This window comes from Balaenoptera ricei, chromosome 4 (genome assembly GCF_028023285.1).
Source record: "Balaenoptera ricei isolate mBalRic1 chromosome 4, mBalRic1.hap2, whole genome shotgun sequence".
Classification (NCBI taxonomy): domain Eukaryota; kingdom Metazoa; phylum Chordata; class Mammalia; order Artiodactyla; family Balaenopteridae; genus Balaenoptera; species Balaenoptera ricei.
The window spans coordinates 28,236,887-28,257,831 of NC_082642.1; the positions used below are offsets into that span (position 1 = coordinate 28,236,887).

The following is a 20,945-nucleotide window of genomic DNA, read 5'->3' on the forward strand; positions in this document are numbered from 1 at the left end:
GTAGGAAGACAAGGGAAGCCATGAGGCTTGTCCAGGGTCAAACACTTTATTATTGGTTACAGCCAGGTGTTGAGCTCAGTATTAATTGCTGGGTTGCTTGCCTCCCTGGGAACTTGAGCTTAATGGAGTAAGGCAGGAGTAAGTGCCTGGGGATCATCTCAGTTAATTATGAGTGTAAAAGACTTGGCCTACCTTGGGGCTGCCCAAAGGGTTTGGGTTTGCTTTGAGGGCACTTACTCCCCAAATTCTTGCCCCTCCCATTCAAAAGTCCCTCTTATTAATAATGATATTCTTTGGCACAACTACCCTGCTCCTGTCTATCTCCTTCCATACTTCTTTCTACACGCTCAGTTACATCCCCCTCTAGGGTCCCTCCATCCCTGTCTTGGTCCCTTCCAACACACCCCATGGAGTGCCTTCATTTCACATGAAAACCTTCCCTATACACCCATGATGTCTGTACACACACATCTTCACTGTAAGATAAACTGTGTTCTTACCAGTGACACCACTTCCCCTGCAGCCCTCTCCAGGGCAAGAAGGCAGCAATGTATCTGTTCCAAACTTTCTTTTCCAGACCATTATTGCTATGCCACATGCTCTAGTAATCCCTTCCTTTTGGAGCTGATTATCCTTGTCATCCATGGATCACATTTCGTCCTGCAATCAGCTGTCTTTGTAACACTCGGCTGCTGGCTCCATCATGTCCGCCCTTCTTAGCAGTTCTCCATTCCAATGCTCGCCCCTCTTCTTATGCCCTCAAGAAATTTCTCCATTAATTATCTACACTTTCTCACATCTTCAACTTCCTCTTTTCTCTCTGTTTTTCTTTCCTCTGTTTATAAAAGTAAACTACAACCTCTTCTATCATTGAAAACGAATAAATAGCCTGCTCCAATCTGTTCTAGACCTTGCCAGTACTAGCAGTTAATGTCCCACCTCACCCCCAAAGCCTAGTTTCTCCAAAGAGTAGTTTACAGCCCAGCATCCATTTCCTCCTCATGAACACATTGTTCAGTCCTCTTCAGCCAGTCAATTGCTACGTTTTGGAATCTATTCTTTGGCTCATTTAGCCACCAGATGTGGTGGCTTCTCCAGTCCTCTCTTTCTTACTTGCTCAGTGCCAGCTGAGACTCCTGACCTCCCTTTCTAGGACTCTCCTTCTCAGCATCCAGTGTATTTTTCTGCTTCTTTCCCATCCTCCACTTACCCTTCTTACAAATGGTCATCACCAAGAGTCCTTTTAAACTCCAAATGATTCTGAAACCTCCATCTCCAACCAGTCCTAGACCCTCTCCTCTATTCCCCAAACCAAGCATTTTTCCTCACTCTTATTCCTCACTCTGACTTTCCCACTTCTGTGATGGGGTTCCTGCTCATGCTGGAAGCCCAGAGTCATCCAGCCCTCCTCTCTCTGCCTCAGTTCCCTCTTGGGAGAGCCCTACAGAGTCATCATGGGTCCCTCCTGTCCTCACCCTGTTAAGTCATCCAATCACTGCTTGTCTTGGAGACTGTGAGAGGACACCAACCTGCCTCCTAGCTTCTAATCTCTCAGCCTTCAAAATAGTCCCACATTGAGTTGCCTATTTAAAACCTTCCAAAGTCTGGCTGTGCTTGTACACGCCAATCACAAATTGTAAATAACACCGTGCTGGCTACCTAGTCAAGTCAGTCACCACAGATTTTCTTGTTCTTCTCCCCAAACAGCATCATTTTTCTTCCCCCAAATACCGGCTCATGGGGTTTTTCCAATCCTGTGCTTCCCTTCACATTATTTATTCAACCTAAATTCCTCATGCCCCCTCTGCTTGCCAAATAACTTCTTACCTTCCAAAGTCTACTCAAAGTCTATATCCTTATGATGCCTCTTTTCCCAGCCCAGAAATACTTCTATTAACACTATGCTTAAACCTCCATTTCAGTCCACTATCCCTGACTAGTGTTTTATGTCATATATTCTTGTCTTGAAAATATTCTCAATTCTGTGGGGTTGATTCTATGTCATATTTATCATTACACAACCCAGAAATTCTTTCATGAAACAAATATTTTCTAAGCACTTATGACATGCCAGGTACTGTTCGAAGCTCTAGGGATACATCGGTGAGCAAAACAGACAAAGATCTCTGCTCTCTTGGAGCTGACTTTAGTACAGCTGAATGGCAGTGTAGTGTCTTTGTCTTTAAACGTATTCAGCGAGAGTTTGTATTAATGGAGGAAAGAAATAAAGGAAGAATAAAAGAAGAGAAGGAAGGGTGGAAGTGGGGGGGAAGAAAGGAAGGCCTGCCCTAGAACAGTCCCCCTTCCATGAGATCCTCAGCTCAGATTGGGTGTAGCCCCTTGTGAGATGCTGAGCTGGATTCCCTGACTTCATCTGGGTCCACACCCACGTCCTTAGATGTTGCTGGCTCTCTAAGAACCAAGCCAGGGTATAGGGGCAATGAGATATGTTCTCTTTTGTGTTGAAAGGGCTCTGGCTAATATAACCAGACACACTTCCCTTGAGGAGAAAACCTCAGCTTTGGTGTGTATAAAAGAATGTGACTTACTTTATTTCCTTGGCTTCCCACACGGCCTTGACTCCCTGCCTCTCCTGCTGGTCCTGGAAGCCCCTGAAACAAAACAAGGATTGCAAATATAGCTGAACATAAAGCAGGTTTCCTTGAAACATTTTGTTTCTCTTCTAAGAGGAAAATGAACCACAGATGAGAAAAGAGTTATGGCTTTATGGACGCCTGCTCTGGAAAAAAGTATCACAGCTGTCAAATGAAGACTAGTAAATAAAAGAAAATTAATAAAGTAATTCAGTCCAGATGTTGACTAAATGATTGTGTTTCCCTGTGAGTCTTCTCTTCCAAAGAGATTTTAGTTTCTCACTGTTTTGCTGTAATAGCAGATGTTGCTAAAATGTCTAAAATTTGAAGAAGGCATTTCAGATGACGTTTGCCTTGAACTATATTATTCCCGGTTCCTCATTTTGAAAAAGCATGTTGTTGTTGTTTTTAAGGTTAGCTTATCTTTATTTGCAAATAATATGATTAATACAATAGAAAACTCAAGAAACTTTACTAAAAATAATTAGCACTCATAAGATATGTTCAGGTGGTACAAGATAAATATTCTGACATCATTTTCTCTTTCCTAGAAAAGTTAGAAAAGTAAATGTAAATAAATTTCCATTTATCAATATAAGAAAAAAACTGTAAAATACTCAGAATAAATTTAACAAGAAAGATAAAAGACTTACATAAAGAAAGCTTTAAGATTTTACTGAAGAACATAATAACAAAATTTAAACAAATGGATAAATATACCGTGCATCAATATGGAAAGTCTATTTGATATAATAGAAGTCTCTCTAATATTCTAGAAAGCATGCTTTCTTGGAACAGCTTTAGAGCTGAACATTAAAAAATTCCAATTCAGAGGCAGCCCAACTGCCTTTCTATGCTATTGACACTTGGGATCGGATTTTTCCTTTGGGATATCCAAACATATGGCAACAGAAATCTCTTTTGGTTAAACTGTTTACAGGTACTTGTAAATAGTCCAAACACCAGTGAATTGAAATCATTTTCACATTTTTTTGCCATGGTTACTATAATTTAAAAATAAATAAGCCAAATCTGTGTAATAAGCATGATAGTTAGTAAATTAATTTTATGAGAAAAAAATTAACGTTAACCTTTTCGTCTTTTAAAGAATTAAAGATGTAATAAGTTGGACATAAAAAATTTCCTAATAGGAAAGATTGTTGAACAATGAATTAGTTACTAGGAAAGATAATAATGATCTTCCCACAACCTTCCACTTTCCCCTCTTCTTCATCTTAAAAAAGAAGTCTCAATTTCTTCATCCTCCAAAGCTCTTAACCCTTCCCCTTCTAACTTTTACTTCCATCACTGCATGGAGTTCCCATGACCTGCGTGTTCAATCCAGTTGACTTTTTTCTGTTCTTACCTTATTTGAATTTGATCATGTATTCTTCGAAACTTTTCCATTAACTTCTGTAACACCAAGTTACCATGGTCTTCCTGGCCCCTTTCTGGTCTTTTCTCAGTAAACTTTGAAGATTCTCTGTCTTCTATTTGCCTCTTAAATCTCCATGTACCCCAGGGCTCCTCTAACCTTATTTTCTCAATTCATCCCCTCTTTCTGAGTGACACCCCATATATTTTCACATACCACTTCCACAAAATGATTCCTAAATATATGACTCTATTCCAAACCACTCAACTGAACAGCAGAATCATCTATTAAAATGCCTATTGGGTATTTCATCAGAACTGATTACCAAAGAAAATCATATTTGCCACCAGTCATGCTCAGTCCTATTCTTTTCATAAGGAATGGTGCCACCCTTTACTTCCCTTGAAACCCAATCCAGAAACCTAAGAATCATCCTAGACCCCTCCCTCTAGCTCATCTCTCAAAATCAATCAGCTACAAGTCCTACAGGTTCTATCCCCTTTCTGTATCCATCGCTCTTCCATTCCCATGGCCATCACCTACGTTCAGGCCCTTCTTGCATTCTTGCCTAAATTCCAGGCTTCCCTGAATGTAGCCTGGCCTCACTCTAATCCATTCTCCTTTCTTTTTCCCTTTTGATTTAAAATGTCAGGCTGATGATGTTATCGCTTTGTCTGAAATTCTGAATTCTGAGTAGATTTCAGAATAAAATTGAAGGTCTTTATTGATATGTAAAATCCCTCAAAATGTGGGTATTGCATGCCTCTGCAGTCATCAATCACTCTATGGTCATGCTCATCAAACCATCTGAAGTCCCGAAATTCTTCCCATTGTCTTATGTCTCCACACTTATGCAAGATGTTCCCTTAGCTGTTCCATTTTCCCATCTAGGGAGAGGTACAATCTCCCTTTCTTGAAAATCTTACTTTTAGCATCACTGTTTCAAGAAGAAGACCTGAACTCCCTGGCTGAATTGGGCCACATAATTGTCCCACAGATTCCTCTACTCTGTAGGTAGTTGTTCATTTATTTCTCTCATCCACTAGATGCCAGCCTGTACACTCCTTGAAAGAAGGGGCACATCTTATTGACTTCATATCTCTGGAACTTAGTATTGTATGTAGAACCAATCAATCCACCCATCCATTTCTCTATCTATCTATCCACCTATCCAGGAATGGTCCCCAAGAGGGATGAAATAGTGTGTTTAACTTGTTGGTTTTCCATATGAAATTTTCATGTACTTCACATGTACATGAAACGTACTTCTGAAGTAGAGAGATTTTAATTGTCTTTGACAATAAGGGGTATATTGGAAATCTTGCTTAAGAGCTCACTTTTTGTGCTTCCTTCAGACATAATGAGCTCTATGAGATGAAGGAGATTTCTCAGAGATTACTTCATGTATAGTTCCCACAAGCACACACAAGCACAATGAGAGATTATCCTGTTTGAAAGTCTTTCAAAATAAAAGATTTCTTGGATAGAAGGATGGAAATGGACAGTCTTGTAATTAGAACATCAGAAAACCTGATCCTGTTTCCTGTGCAGAATCACACAAAGTACCAAACCAGGGTTTGTGACTGCTTGAATGGGGCTTAAACTTCAGTGAATTGTTACCCAGATATATTACCTACTCAAATACAGCTGGTTGTAAAAGGGACTATGTTTGTAAAGGAAAGAAGGAAAATTCCCTGCTACCCCTAAGATATCAAGAGTCGAAAATTTGCCTGGATCTGAGATCAAGAGCAGCTGTGGAGTATAAAGAGGAGCTCAGGGCATCTAAAGGGAAAGAGAGTTAGGCAAATCTCCATTGGCTTTGTTGTAATGGCAGCCTTTTATTGAGCATTTATTTTGTGGAAGGCACTGTACTAAGAGGTATATATTTATATATAGGCTTCTTCAATCCTTACAACAACACAATGAGATACATATTCTTTTTTTTTTTAACATCTTTATTGGAGTATAACTGCTTCACAATGGTGTGTTAGTTTCTGCTGTATAACAAAGTGAATCAGCTATACATATACAGTTATACCTATTTCTCCTCCCTCTTGCATCTCCCTCCCACCCTCCCTATCCCACCCCTCTAGGTGGACACAAAGCACTGAGCCATGAGGCTGCTTCCCACTAGCTATCTATTTTACATTTGGTAGTTCAGATACATATTCTTAACACCATTTTACCAGTCAAAAACAGATTCTCAAAGCATTTAACCACAAATCACTCAGTTGATAAGAGAATGAGATGGGAATGCAACCTGATTCTGACTCTAAAGACTGAACTCCCAGCCACTCTGTCTGCTGTTCTGAGGCCCATGTCTGGGACAGGATTCCAAAACTCTTACCATCTGTGCACCAGCTGAGACTGGAGTTTTAAAAATGTGAATCTCCAAGCTTGATGCAGGAAGCTGGGGCCAGATCTAACCTCCAACATGGGGACTTGGGCTGGGGATCATGTTCACTTTGTGACTCTGACACAGAGTCCTTGGCAATCACAACTGCTTAAGTGAGGATAGAAAGGAGGTGTTTAGAGGAGGTGTAAATGTTTTTAAAATGTCCTCAGGTAGCGTCTTATCACAAGGGATTGTACTAGGAGTTTGGGATAAATGGCTGGGGCACTGCCAAGAACACTTTGACTTTGGATAGGATATGGCAGGGCAGGGGCAAGAGGTGTGGGTTCTTCCCATACTTAAAAGGAATCTGTCTCATTAGTTTTATGGGGGTAAAATCTTTTCTACACTCACAACCAGCAAATATCATGCTGGGATGGAACAACACAAGGAGATTAAATGCTCAGCTTCTGTAAGAGTCAGATATGAGCTAAGTCTGAGAAATAAAAATCAAGAGACCAGCAAGGGGTGGGCTAATGCAAGAGCAAACCACAAGACACCTGAGAAGATGCTGACCTGGATGGTGCTAGTGTAGGAGATGGCCCCCAACCTCAACTTCTGAACCTTTTTCATGCACCCTACACTCCATCCACATTGAACCATTTATGGTTTCCCAAACTCACCTTGATCTCTTTTTAGACAACCTGGTTCCTTTCCTGTGCCTGCCTCTCCCTTGGTCACCTGGAAAACACCTCCTTATCCTGCAAAAGCTAAGCCACTCTCTTCCTCCTTTAACTCCATCCATTCTCCCACCACTCTACCTTGGGTATAATTCTATTTTAACATTCAGTACATCACATCCCAACTATTTGTTTGCATGAGTTTCCTTTATGAGACTGGGAGCACTTGAGGCTAGGGTCTATGTTTCATTCACCTTTTTATTTTACTACAGGGCCTGACACACAGGAAGTGCTCAGTACATGTTTGTCAAGTGAGTAAAAGAAATGGTTGATGGATCATCCAATCTGGATTATGCAGAATGATGAAATTCAATGACTGCAATATAGATTATATATTGTTATAGTGTTACTATTATTATGGCCTTCCTTGGATTGGCATTAGCATGCTTTGGGCATAAAATGAGCCTGTTAACTTAGGTAATGTTGATGCAATATAGTAGCAAAAACATTTATATGATGTGTATTATATTGCAGGCACTGTTCTAAGTTCTTATATATATTAAACCATTTAATTTTTGCAACAATTCAATGCGGTAGCTATTATTACTATTGTCAGTTTACAGCAGGGAAAACTGAGGCACAGAGAGGTTAAATAATTTGCCCAAGGCCACATGGCTAGGAAGATACAAACCTGGCAATCTAACCCAGGCAGGCTGGCTCCAGACTCTGTGCCTTTGACTACTATGCTATGCTTTAGAAAAATAACAACAGAAATTATACTTTGTATCCAAAATTTGCACTGAATAATTTCAACCTTCCTTGATATTTCATATGATGCTTGATATTTCATATGATATTTCTAAGTATTTAAAGAATAATTCCAGCTGTAACTGGAATTAGTATTTTACATCTGATTTTCCATTTCTTTTCTAGGCATTGGTTATATTAGTGTAGGACTTGAAGGTAAACCAAACAAGAAGGGAACAAGGGAAGGTACAAAAGAATATGCCATTCCTTTCAAAGTTCTTTCTTCTTTCTCATTGTACCATGGACTGTACTTCTTTTATCTCATAGCTATATACTTGGCTGGATTAGCACGTTTGATCTAAGCAGAATTCCCCAACAGTGCATAAATTAATAAGTCTTCAGAACACTGTCAACAGAAATCACATCCCTTTTTCTAAATGTACATCCTAAGAAACACTTTAAAGCCTGTAGTTAGAAAACACCCATGTAATTCCATTCGAGAGGCTGGTCCTTGTGCTGTAAAACATTATGCAGCCTATGTCAGTGAATTTATAGAGCTAATAAAGAATAATACTCCCTTGTCTATCTGATTGTGTTTGTCTCCCATGGTTTTCCTTTGGAAACAACAATTTTGAGATCTAATTCATCACCTCCTGAGCACAGAAAATTCTATACATCTTTGAAATGGCACTTTCACTGTTTTGACAAGGGTATTTCCAGAAAAGCAATAAAAGAAAGAAACACACTTTCCAGCCAGTTAAACGGAAGAGCTAGGTTACAGGGAAGTGGTGCCTTTTGAGTAACTCTGGTGATGCCAAGAGGCTGGATGATTTATGACTATGACCATTCCTGCCAAGGTGAGATTAAAGGGGACCCTCTCATAGAAGTATGCTACAGGGCAAATGGAATACCTTATTCGAGTAATAGCCACTTGGATACAATTTTGGATTCTAGAGCAAGGGAATTACCAAGCTCTTTGGATTTCAAACCTTTTACATCTCAATATTTCATATAAACAGATGAGATAATCACCACATATATGTTTCCCTTGGCACTTACTGTTTTTTTTTTTTTAAATCCCGATTTGTGGTGCCAGCAATGATTCAAGGATGTGAATCCAAAATAGCTACATTTCATCAGTTTAGTCCTACATGAAATTTTAAAGTTTTCATGCTTTTTGAAGGGGCACATTCATCAAAATTAGGAACAAATATCATTATGAGCAGGAATTAATATGCTTTAAAATATTGTGTCATGAGATACAAGTTCATGCAAATAGCTTCTAAAAAATTTTGATGATGAACATATCCACTTAAACATTGGACCACTGCCCAGTTTAACTAATGGACACAAAGTAATGGATTCCCTTTATCTTCATGTTAGCCCAGAGCACAAGTCCCAACTGAGACTCATTCATTCATTTACTGATTAATTCATTATACAGATGTGTGTGGAAGCACTCTTATTCTGGGCTCTGGGACAAAGTCCTAGCCCTCACAGAGCTTACAGTCTAGAAGGGAAGACACACAGCTAAGCAAATAAATATATTCTATGATAGCAGGTAGTCAAGGACCAGATCATGTATAGGGACTTGCTACTCAGAGTGTGGTCTGGGGACCAGCAGCATCAGCATCACCTAGGAGCTTGATGGAAGTGTAGCACCTCAAGCCCCATCCCACAACTACTCAATCAGAATCTGCATTTAAAAAAAATTATTATATTTATTTATTTATGGCCATGTTGCGTCTTCGTTGTGGTGTGTGGGCTTTTCATTGTGGTGGCTTCCCTTGTTGCGGAGCATGGCCCCTAGGTGCTTGGGCTTCAGTAGTTGTGGCACGTGGGCTCAGTAGTTGTGGCCCATGGGCTCTAGAGTGCAGGCTCAGTAGTTGTGGCACACAGGCTTAGTTGCTCCGCAGCATGTGGGATCTTCCCAGACCAGGGCTCGAACCCATGTCCCCTGCATTGGCAGGCAGATTCTTAACCACTGTGCCACCAGGGAAGTCCACAGAATCTGCATTTTAACAAGTTCTCTATGTGATTATTATGCACTTTGAAGGTAGAGAAGTGCTGATATTGGACAGTTCATTCCCAATGCTGGGTGTGTATATTAGAACCACCTGGAGAGAATTAAGATTTAAGTGGTCTGGGGAGGGTTCCAGGTGGTAGCGTGTTTTACAGTCATCCTGGGAGATTCTCATGTGTGGTTAGTTGAGAACCACTGAAGTAGGTTGTATTCTGGGGGCAAAGGGAAGCCCCTGAGGACGGGGATAAGGAAGTCATGTGACCTGATTTATATAGAGGAGGAATTCTTAACCTTATAGTAATGGCTGAGCTGCCATCTTCTACCTCTGTGTCTGATTCTGACATAACGACAACCACTCTGCAAGGTAGGGAACAGAATGTGATGTGGCCACCACATCGACCCCCAAAGTCAAACTTCATACACTTTGCTGGTTCACAGGCAGTAGATAACTCCATCTGCAGGGAGGAAACCATAAGGACATCCACATTCAAGCCAAGATCAAAGCCAGATGCAGTCACTGTCTCTCATTACATACCTGGGGACCTTTACTTCCTAGACCTCCTTTTTCTCCTTTCATACCAGCCTCTCCTCTTGGGCCCTACAACAGAGAATTAAAGCATTATTCTCTCCCTAAAAGAGAATACTAGATTATTAACTTGAATATTAAAAATGGAAATGCTAAGTCAGTAATGTAGACAGAAATTGGAAAGAGAACTTCACTCATGGTTTTGGTTCTGTCTTGATCGGTCGAGCTCTCCCTCTCTGAAAGGATACAGGGTCCAATCTAGCCCTTAAATGGTTGGGCATTTGTAGTCAAAGTGAAGAAATACTGAACAGCTGAATTTTCCAGTACTGCTTTCTAATTATCCTAAGCATGTTTGTACTCAAAATAAATGTATTTCTTACGTTAAAAAAATAATCCTTACTTATGTAAATCTGAAACTGGGATAATTAAGTGGATTTTCTATTTAATGACCACACTGAATACTGGTCATAAATAAGACATGGCACATGGTAAGATGAAATTTAGATAATTCTACTTCTGTAATATTATGTTGCCTATTAACTTTGGCTTCATATGTTATGCAGAGGAACCTTCATGCTGTGTTTGGTTTTTGCATCTCCTTTAAAATTATGTCATAAAAAAGTAAGAGTCTATAAAATGGAAGAAGAGATGTAGTATTACTTGCTTAGTATGAAGTAAAGCCAGCCAATCTATTGAAATGTTTCCCCATGATCCCAGTGGCAAATATTTCTCACTTGAAGGTAAGAAAAGTGAACATTCCTCGGCTGCCAAGTAAGACAAAGAAAAGCCATTGAGTCAGAAAGAGACAGAGGTCCCAGGGGCAGACTGTTTACTGCTCTGAAATCTTGGTAAAATGTGGATTAAATTTCTCCTCTGATGTCTAAGGATATTTTGCCCAACTTCAGTGCAGCAGGCTGTTAACATATAATAGTTACTTCAATTTTTTTTAGCTACGTGAACTAAAACTTTGAAAATTGCAGGACCATTGCTTGTCCTGCATTTGCCAGAGAGCAAATTTACTTCTCAAGATTTCAAAAGTAAAAGTTTGGAGAGAAAAAAAAATGTTCTAACTTTCTTATATCTTACCTTTTTTTAATCTCAGCATTTTTGAGGACTTCCCTTCCCTTCTCATGATTATTTTAGGCTACGTTTTGCTCTTTCTGGCACATGCTTCCTTTCCCCTCATGTAATCAGGGTAAGAGTCAACCATGGCTTGTTCCTCGCAAAGGAAGAAGTGCTCGAGGCAGCTCCTTGGAGAAGTGAGCTAGAAAGATGACTATAGATAACCCCGCTGAAAACCTCAGCTCTATTTGGAACAATTCTTTCCTAGGCTAGAGTCACTTTTTCTACATCACAGGCATCCAGATATATAACACTGAGCTCTTACTGTGCTAAATTGACCAAAATTTCCAGTTTTGAGGCTCAGTATTTTCCTTGGCTCGTCTCCCTAGGATACACTAGCCAGCCTGGACCCTGTCCTGGACTAGCCAGCACAGGGACCACTACCCAGCGTGTTCATTCCCTTTCCACCTCTTGACTGGGACAAAGCTCAGATAAAGGAGACCAAATGCTGTACAAGTCAAGACTGTGTTGCTTCCTTACTTTATTACCCTGAAAACACTTGAAACATCTGTACTTCTGCAAGGGGGTTGGAGGTATTCTATCAAGGCTTCAGATTCTTCTTTCTGTTCTCAAAGCCTGACTAGTCTTTTTTTTTTTTTTTTTTTAACATCTTTATTGGAGTATAATTGTTTTACAATGGTGTGTTAGTTTCTGCTATATAACAAAGTGAATGAGCTATACGTATACATATATCCCCATATCTCCTCCTTCTTGTGTCTCCCTCCCACTCTCCCTATCCCACTCCTCTAGGTGGTCACAAGGCACCAAGCTGATCTCCCTGTGCTATGCGGCTGCTTCCCACTAGCTATCTATTTTACATTTGGTAGTGTATACATGTCAATGTTTCTCTCTCACTTCATCCCAGCTTACCCTTCCCCCTCCCCGTGTCCTCAAGTCCATCCTCTACATCTGTGTCTTTATTCCTGTCCTGCCTCTAGGTTCTTCAGAACCATTTCTTCAAAGCCTGATTAGTCTTGATACGTACCTGAGGACCCTTAAGTCCCAGTGACCCCACAAGTCCATCTGGGCCTGGGATGCCTGTTTTCCCCTGTGGGGAGAGAGAAATCAAATTGTTAACATCGTTTCCTGAGAAATTTTGTCTTCTTTATGTGCAAGATTCTAAATATTTTTCCAATCACAATGGCAGTGCAGAATCTTTGCAAAAAATATGAAAAATAAAGGTAAATACAAGAAGGGAAATAAAAATCTTCTACAATCTCATCAAACTGAGATAACCACAGCTAATATGTTGGTGTATTTGCTTTCATTCTTTATACACATGCATGTGCACACACACACACACACACACACATCCCTTCTTTTCCTATAATACTTGTTATATACTGTATCAAACTTGGGTGTTGGCCTGATAAAACTTACAATTTACTCCACATTTTCTTAAAAAATCTCCAGGCATCTTACACTGTATTTATATTCAAATAGATTGAATATCTAGGGACCAAAAGTTGAGCATTCCCTTCATATTGCCCTTGAACTCTGCCACAGATAAGAATTCCAAATAAGATTAAAGAGTTTAATTTAGACTATTGGATAGCCTAAGTTTACATCTCAGTTGTTACACAGTTAGATGAGATTAAATGTCCCTCACTGATGCTTTTCCTAGAAATCATAAAGAGGAAATTTCTCAACACTTTCTCTTCCCAATCTCATTTCATTCATTTCACGCCATTTTTCTGGATTCGCTCTCCATGTTGTTGCAGTCTAACCTTGAAAAAAGTGTGTGCGAGTGTGTGTGTGTGTGTGTGTGTGTGTGTGTGTGTAACATCTGTGGATGGTAAATTGGAAAATGTTTTACATTCATTCATAGTTTAACTAGGTATAAAATTCTAGGTTAACAGTTATTTTTCTTCTGCACCTGCAAAACATTACTTTGTTGTTTTTTGGCATGTATTATTGTTGAACAGAAGCTTGCTGCAATCTAATTGGTTATTCCTCTCACGGGTACAAGTGTCTTTTCTCTCTGGTAGTGTTTAAGATGTTTTCTTAACATTCTGGAGTTTTACCGTGATGTGATTGTGAGTGGATTTGTTATTTATCCTCATTGTATTTTCAATCTGAGGATGTGTGGTTCCTCAATTTTGTAAAATTCTGTCACTGCTCTTTCAAAAATATTGCAGTTTCATGTATTTACTTATTATTTATTTATTCATGATATATTTATCACCAATATGTACAAAGGGGATATGATATGACAGTTGCTATGGTCAACTTTTGAACAAAACATTCAGATTCTCTAATTTGTATTAAGGTTTTATTGTACTCTCGGTTAAAAAGGGGTTTGTGCAAATTATAAGTAAGGTTCAGAGTTAACTGAACAAAAATCTAAAAGAAAGATCACCCACTGAATTACTAGAGTTTGTATCAATACTTGAAATCCAGACAAATTTAAATTTAGTGATAATTGGGCCAAGTATTGTCTCTTATCTTTAATTTTTAGAGTTTTTGATTAAAGTGCCCAAATTTTAATTTTCTTTTAAGGTTTGAATTCTTTAAATTGTAGCCTAAAAGTTTTCCAAAATTTGATTCCACAACCATTATTATCAAAAAGTGAAAGAAATTTAGGCTTGGAAGAGACTTTCCAGAGTCTTTATTCAGGTTCTTTGACTGGACACAGAATATTTATCATTTGCAGTTAAGAAAAAAAAAAAAAATCACTGTACCTGTGGGCCTGTATGTCCCCTCTGGCCATGAACTGCCTACAATAGGAAAAAAAAGGTAGATAGCTTTAACTCTGAAAAAAATGCTTTTTTATGTTTAATTTAAATTAGTAATGGACACCTTAAGGCACTGACATTAAATGAAAAATTCCCACATATTGCTTTAAATTATCCACTTCACCATGAAAGCAAAATGTTGCCAACTCTGAATTTCTATAGGTAATTAAAACTATAGATAATGTAATCTATAAATACTTGTGAGAATAAACTGTGGTCCATAATTTATCCTCCACTAAACTACTACTAGAACTGGTCACAAGCACCAAAATTGGCTGATTTGAATTGTATTTCTTTTCATTTTTCCAAAGTACTACGAAGTAAACCAGAAATCAGGAGTAGAAGTGGCCAAAAGGCAGGAAGTCAGAGGAAACACTGAGAGAATTAACTTTATGAACTTTATTATAGATTAATTTCAGAAGCTAACGATAGCCAAACTAATTTTATCCCCCTCCCCTTCAAGAAGCCAAATATGCTTACCTGTCAAAAATGAAAGAATCATCTTAAGCATTCAAGAGTTACTCAATTCAATATGTTAATAAAATATTCAATCAAAAAAATGGTTAGACCAAATGGATTTTTCATATATATATATATATATATACATACATATACATATATAAGGTTAAGCTCTGAGTATATTCTAGATCAATATTTCATAAATCTGGGAATCAAGAGACAAAGATATTTTATTGTCTAACTTAGGATCTCTCAGTAAGGTTATAACATCCAGGATTTACAAAATTCAATAAATATCAGACAACATTTTCTTGATGGAAATTTGAGATATTCAGGTCAAATTTCTATGTGAGGTCAGTATTGCAGACTTTAAATTCTTCTAATCATATTTCAGTCAAAATCTGTTATTTAGGAAATAGACTATGTGTCTGGGGAAATGGTTGGAGGCCTATTTCTTTAAAACCTGAAGAGCTATCTTGAGATGAAAATCTAAACCTCCCTATCAGAGGGATGAAGAGCAGCTCTCTCTACTCTTTTCACACAAGCGTTTATCTTTTCTGGTTCAATTCACTGCAGTTTCATTCAGAGAAATATATACCCAAGATCTACTATCCACAAAGCATATAGGATGGGAACCATAGGAGCATAAATATGACACACAGCTCTTGACCTCAGAAGACCCTCACTCTCTGGGTTAGTGGGGAGGAGAAAAATATTACAAATATTTATGAGGCAGAATATGTCAAACACCATAAGAAAGGGGAAGACAGAATTATGGGTTTCTCCCAATCGAAAAATGGGCAGAAGAACTAAATAGACATTTCTCCAAAAACATCCAGATGGCCAACAGGCACATGAAAAGATGCTCAACATTGCTAATTATTAGAGAATGCAAATCAAAATTACAATGAGGTACCACCTAACACTGGTCAGAAAGGCCATCATTAAAAAATCTACAAATAACAAATGCTGGAGAGGGTGTGAAGAAAAGGCTACCATCCTACACTGTTGGTGGGAATGTAAATTGGTGCAGCCACTATGGAGAGGTTTCTCAAAAAACTAAAAATAGAGTTGTCATATGATCCAGCAATCCCACTCCTGGGCATATATCCAGACAAAACTATAATTCAAAAAGATACATGCACCCCTAAGTTCATAGCAGTACTGTTCATAATAGCCAAGACATGGAAGCAACCTAAATGTCCATCAACAGATGAATGAATAAAGAAGCTGTAGCACATATATATGATAGAATATTACTCAACCATAAAAAAGAATGAAATAATGCCATTTTCAGCAACAGGGATGGACCTAGATATTATCATACTAAGTAAAGTAAGTCAGAAAGAGAAAGACAAATACCATATGATATCACATGTGGAATCTAAAATTGGAAACAAATGAACATATCTATGAAACAAGCAGACTCACAGACATAGAGAACAGACTTGTGGTTGCCAAGAGGGAGGGCAGGTGGGGGAAGGATGGATTGGAAGTTTGGGATTAGCAGATGCAAACTATTATATATTGAATTGATAGACAACAAGGTCCTACTGTATAGCATGGGGAACTATATTCAATATCCTGTTATAAACCATAAGGGAAAAGACCATATATATATATATGTATATATATATATATCTGAATCACTTTTCTGCACAGCAGAAATTAACATAACATTGTAAATCAACTATACTTCAATAAAATAAATTAAAAAACAAAGAAATATGGGTTTCAAAAACAGCAATCATATCCACTTGGTCAAATCAGGAAAATCTTCCTAGAGAAAGAGATTTTTGAGATGGGTTTCACAGGATGTGTAGGAGTTTTACAGGTAGAGGATGAAAGAAGTCTTTCTAACAGAGACTACAGCCTAAGTAATGAAGTAGAGGCTGGAAACTAGGAAGAGTATTTGATAGTCTGGGTCAAAGGTGAGAGAAAAGGGGAGTAACAGGGTTACTAGGCTGAAAATAGTAGGCTGAAGGGTTCATACTCCATTTAACAGAAACCATGGGGCGTCTTGGAGCAGGAAGTGTATGTGCTTAGACTTGGGCTTTAGGTGGATACATCCAGTTGTGGTAGGAGAAACTGAATGCAACCCTATATTCAGGCAAAGTAAGGGATATGGAACTTGTTTTTACATCCAAAATCTTTCTCTGGTTCACTGTCACAGTGTTTGAAACACTATCAATAAACGTTTGTTCTCTGTGTCTTTCACTTGTATTTAATAAAAGAAAAAACAAAACAAAGAACTGGAAATGTGAGGTGGTAATATTTCTTGACAGTAAGAGATATAAAATTCTCAAAGAGGAAAGAATGATTATTTAAAAAATTTAAAAATTAGGAGGTTAGGGTATGTTTGTGATACATATTTTAGCTTATGATGATGTTTAGACATTGACTCCCTGCAATGAAAGATGAGGACGTAGTATTTTGGAACTTTCCCCATACCTTTTCCCACTTTTCTATTTGCATATGGTTTTTAGATGGTCAAATGTATAACATTTACATTTTGTCCTGTAATCATTATTTCTATGGTTTAGTCTTATTTCTACACAAAGGATCATGGGGGTTATATTGCTTGAGTTTTTGAAGGCTTGATCATATTGATTACTTATATGCTTAAAGGACATCTTGGGTAGGTATAAAGATCTTGGACCACTTTATTTCCATCAGAACTCTGTAGCCATTGTACTGCTCCCTATTGGCCCTGAATGTTGAGAAGGTTGAAGACAGACTGAGTTTTCTATCTTTATTGCTTGGAAATTCTCGATTCTTCTTTTCCATAATAAGTTTGGGAATTTCACTGCAATGTGTCTCAGTGTTGATATTTTTGTATCAGTGTTTTTTTCTGAGTCAGAGTATGCCTTTTCTTTTTGCGTATTTGAGTCTTTGTTTCAAGAAGTTATCTTTTATATTACATTTGGTGTGTTTAATTTAATAACGCAAATTGTACATTTATTGGGTCTCCATTGTCAATATTCCATCTCTAGCACTGCTTTTGTGGCTTCCTGATTACCATATGCCTGGATATATTTTCAGTCATCCTTGTTCTAATTTTTTGTTGCTTCTAATATATCATAGTTCTACATGTATTTCCTTTTCCATTGCTCCCCAAGCACTACCAGTTTGCTTTCTTCACTTTCTATTGTCTTGTCAGATCTTTAGACTCTTAGAGCAATCATTCGTCTTAATTTTTTTGGAGAACTATTTGCCAGAGTTATTCTTCTTTTTCCTTGAATACTTCCTTTTCTAATGAGGGTTTATCTGTCCTTTGCTCATGTAGTTTTCCTCCTCTTCTCTTGCAATTTCTATGCATAGGTCCTGATTAATAATCATCCAATTAATTCATAATAAAGCCTATTAATATTTCTGATTATTAATCACTTTTGAATAGGGCCACCCATTTACTGAATAACTGTATGGGGGTGTAGCCAGACTTGTGACAGTAAACTTGATATAGATATGTTGTTTCAAACACTTTGTCATTGTGAATTATTTCTTTTACTTATGGCTACCTCTTCCTTCAAATTTTGGACTTTAAGAGACATGAACTCATACCAAGCCCCTTAAGTCATAGTTTCTTTGAGTTGTAACCGTCACTGTTTCTTCTGTCTTTGCAGCCTCCCTGGCCTAGGCTACTAAGTTGTAATTTTAAAAATGGAGTAGTCTTCAGTTTCTCATTATTTCTGCCTCCTCTGATAAACCGTATTTGTATCAGTATATTCCCAGATTTTCGCAAAATCTACAGTACCCCTGGATTTTGTTCATCAGCTTTTTCAGGACTAGAGCAGCTACTTTTAGATACATCTGATCCCTGATTCAGGTTTGAGTTGGTATGTGTCAGCTTCCAAAGCCTGCCTTATTAGGATCCAGATTTTAAAACAGTTGGCCAAACATGAAAAGATGCTCAACATCATTAATCATTAGAGAAAGTCAAATCAAAGCTACAATGATGTATCACTTCACACAGGTCAGAATAGCCATCATTAAAAAGTCTACAAATAACAAATGCTAAAGAGGGTGTGGAGAAAAGGGAACCCTCCTACACTGTTGGTGGGAATGTAAGTTGGTGCAGCCACTATGGAGAACAGTATGGAGGTTCCTCAGAAAATTAGAAATATAGTTGCCATATATGATCCAGCAATCCCACTCCTGGGCATATATCCAGACAAAAGAAAAGACACATGCACCTCTATGTTCATAGCAGCACCGTTCATAATAGCCAAGACATGGAAGCAACCTAAACACCCATCGACAGATGAATGGATAAAGAAGATGTGGTATATATTTACAATGGAATATTACTCAGTCATAAAAAAGAATGAAGTAATGCCATTTGCAACTACATGGATGGACCTAGAGATTATCATATTAAGTAAAGTAAATCAGAAAGAGAAAAATACCATAGGGTATCACTTATATGTGGAATCTAAAATAGGACATAAATGAACTTATCTATGAAACAGAAACAGACTCAGACATAGAGAATAGACTTGTGATTGCTAAGGGGGAGGGTGGGTGGGGAAGGAATGGATTGGGAGTTTGGGGTTAGCAGATGAAAACTATTATATATAGAATGGGTAAACAACAAGGTGCTAATGTATAGCACAGGGGACTATATTCAATATCCTGTAATAAACCATAATGGAAAAGAATATGAAAAAGAATGTGTATATATGTATAACTGAATCACTTTGCTGTACAGCAGAAATTAACACAACATTGTAAGTCAACTATATTTCAATAAAATAAAGTAAAATAAAACCTCTAAAAAATAAAATAAAATAAAATAGTTGGCCAATACCGTCATCATGCGTGGCTTGAAGCTGTGGTCATTCTTTGTTAATTTATTTTAAATTTCTTTTGTTGTTTTTGGTGAGTTGCACAGAAGGGGAGTAGTATTAAAAAACCCCTTGACTGTGCCATCTTTAGCTGGAATTCTACTTTTACTCAATGACACTGTTGAATCTATAACCCAAGAATGGGCCATATTTCTCAGGAGTTGTGTGATTTAAATAATACATGGTGATACTGCCTTAGCCTGTAGAGAGATTATAGCCTCTATGAAACAAGAAAAGTACATCTCCCATGCCAGGATTTTTTGGATGACATTCTTTAAGTTCAAAATATTTTCCTGGGGTATGTAAACTGGCTACACCCTTTCAGAAAGTAAAATAAATAGCAAATGTATTTAAATCTTTAGATGCATTAAAAAGGGCTTTCCTAACAATTAAATTCTACACGTTTTAAACATAATCCCTGTTCTTATTTCCTATTTCTCTGCCTTGCAAAGAAGAAGAGTGTGTTCCAAGACATAAAAATATTTTCCCGATGGAGTATAATAGCTGGTTCTATGAACTTCTGCTTTGAAAATACAATGCATAATAAATGAAATGTATTAAACTACTCTTTATTTGTGCTCAATTTTAAAACATTATATGTATATATATATATATTTATATTTTGGGAGGGGTGGAGGAAGTTGGAAAAGGCTGGATAACTAAATAAAGAATGGAAAGAAAATGTTGCACAATGAGAAGAGACAGGTCTAATTTAGAACCCAATGCAGGCATTTAAGTATATTTTATTAAAGTTATCTCTTCTTAATGGATAAAGAGTTTCTTTTATAATGTCAGTACTTTTCCAAGAAGTCAAGCACAGAATCTTTTTTAAAAAGTACTTAGTGAAAAAAGTAACAACAAATGAAAAAGACCCCAAAAGGTTTCATAAGCAAGTGACTTAATTTTGCTGTCAGATATATTTTTATAGGCATACATTACATATAATCTTTTTAGCAGTATGGAGGTTCCTCAAAAAATTTAAACATAGAACTACCATATCATCCAGAAATTCCATTTCTGGGTATTTATCCAAAGAAACAAAAACACTAACTCAAAAAGATATACCCCCATGTTCATTGCAGCATTATTTACAATAGCCAAGACATGGAAGCAACCTAGGTCTCCACTGATGTATGAATGAATAAAGAAAACGTGATACACACACACACACACACACACACACACACACACACACACACAATGGAATATTATTCAGCCATTAAAAAGATGGAAATCTTGCCATTTGTGACAACATAGTTGGACCTTGAAGGCATTATGCTAAGTGAAATAAGTCAGAGAAAGACAAATACCCTATGAGCTCACTTATATGTGGAATCTTAAAAAACCCAAAAAACCCAAAAAACCAAACTCATAGATACAGAGACTAGATTAGTGGTTGTCAGAGGTGAGGGATAGGGGTGGGGGTGAAATGGGTGGAGGGGATCAAAAGGTATAAATTTCCAGTTATAAAATAAATGTCATGGGATGGAATATACAGCATGGCAACT

At 37.7% G+C, this 20,945-nt stretch overlaps 1 protein-coding gene across 1 annotated transcript in view; it reads right to left on the reverse strand.

The window, feature by feature from the left end:
* The window catches only part of LOC132365243 (collagen alpha-6(VI) chain-like), a 170,802-nt gene that overhangs the window by 51,018 nt on the left and 98,839 nt on the right, over positions 1–20,945 (reverse strand). The window contains exons 21-24 of the mRNA XM_059921934.1: positions 14,081–14,116; positions 12,385–12,447; positions 10,287–10,349; positions 2,550–2,612 (exon numbers count right to left, since the gene is read on the reverse strand). Of these exons, the coding sequence (XP_059777917.1) occupies positions 2,550–2,612; positions 10,287–10,349; positions 12,385–12,447; positions 14,081–14,116 (225 nt within the window). The remainder of the gene's footprint in view (positions 1–2,549; positions 2,613–10,286; positions 10,350–12,384; positions 12,448–14,080; positions 14,117–20,945) is intronic.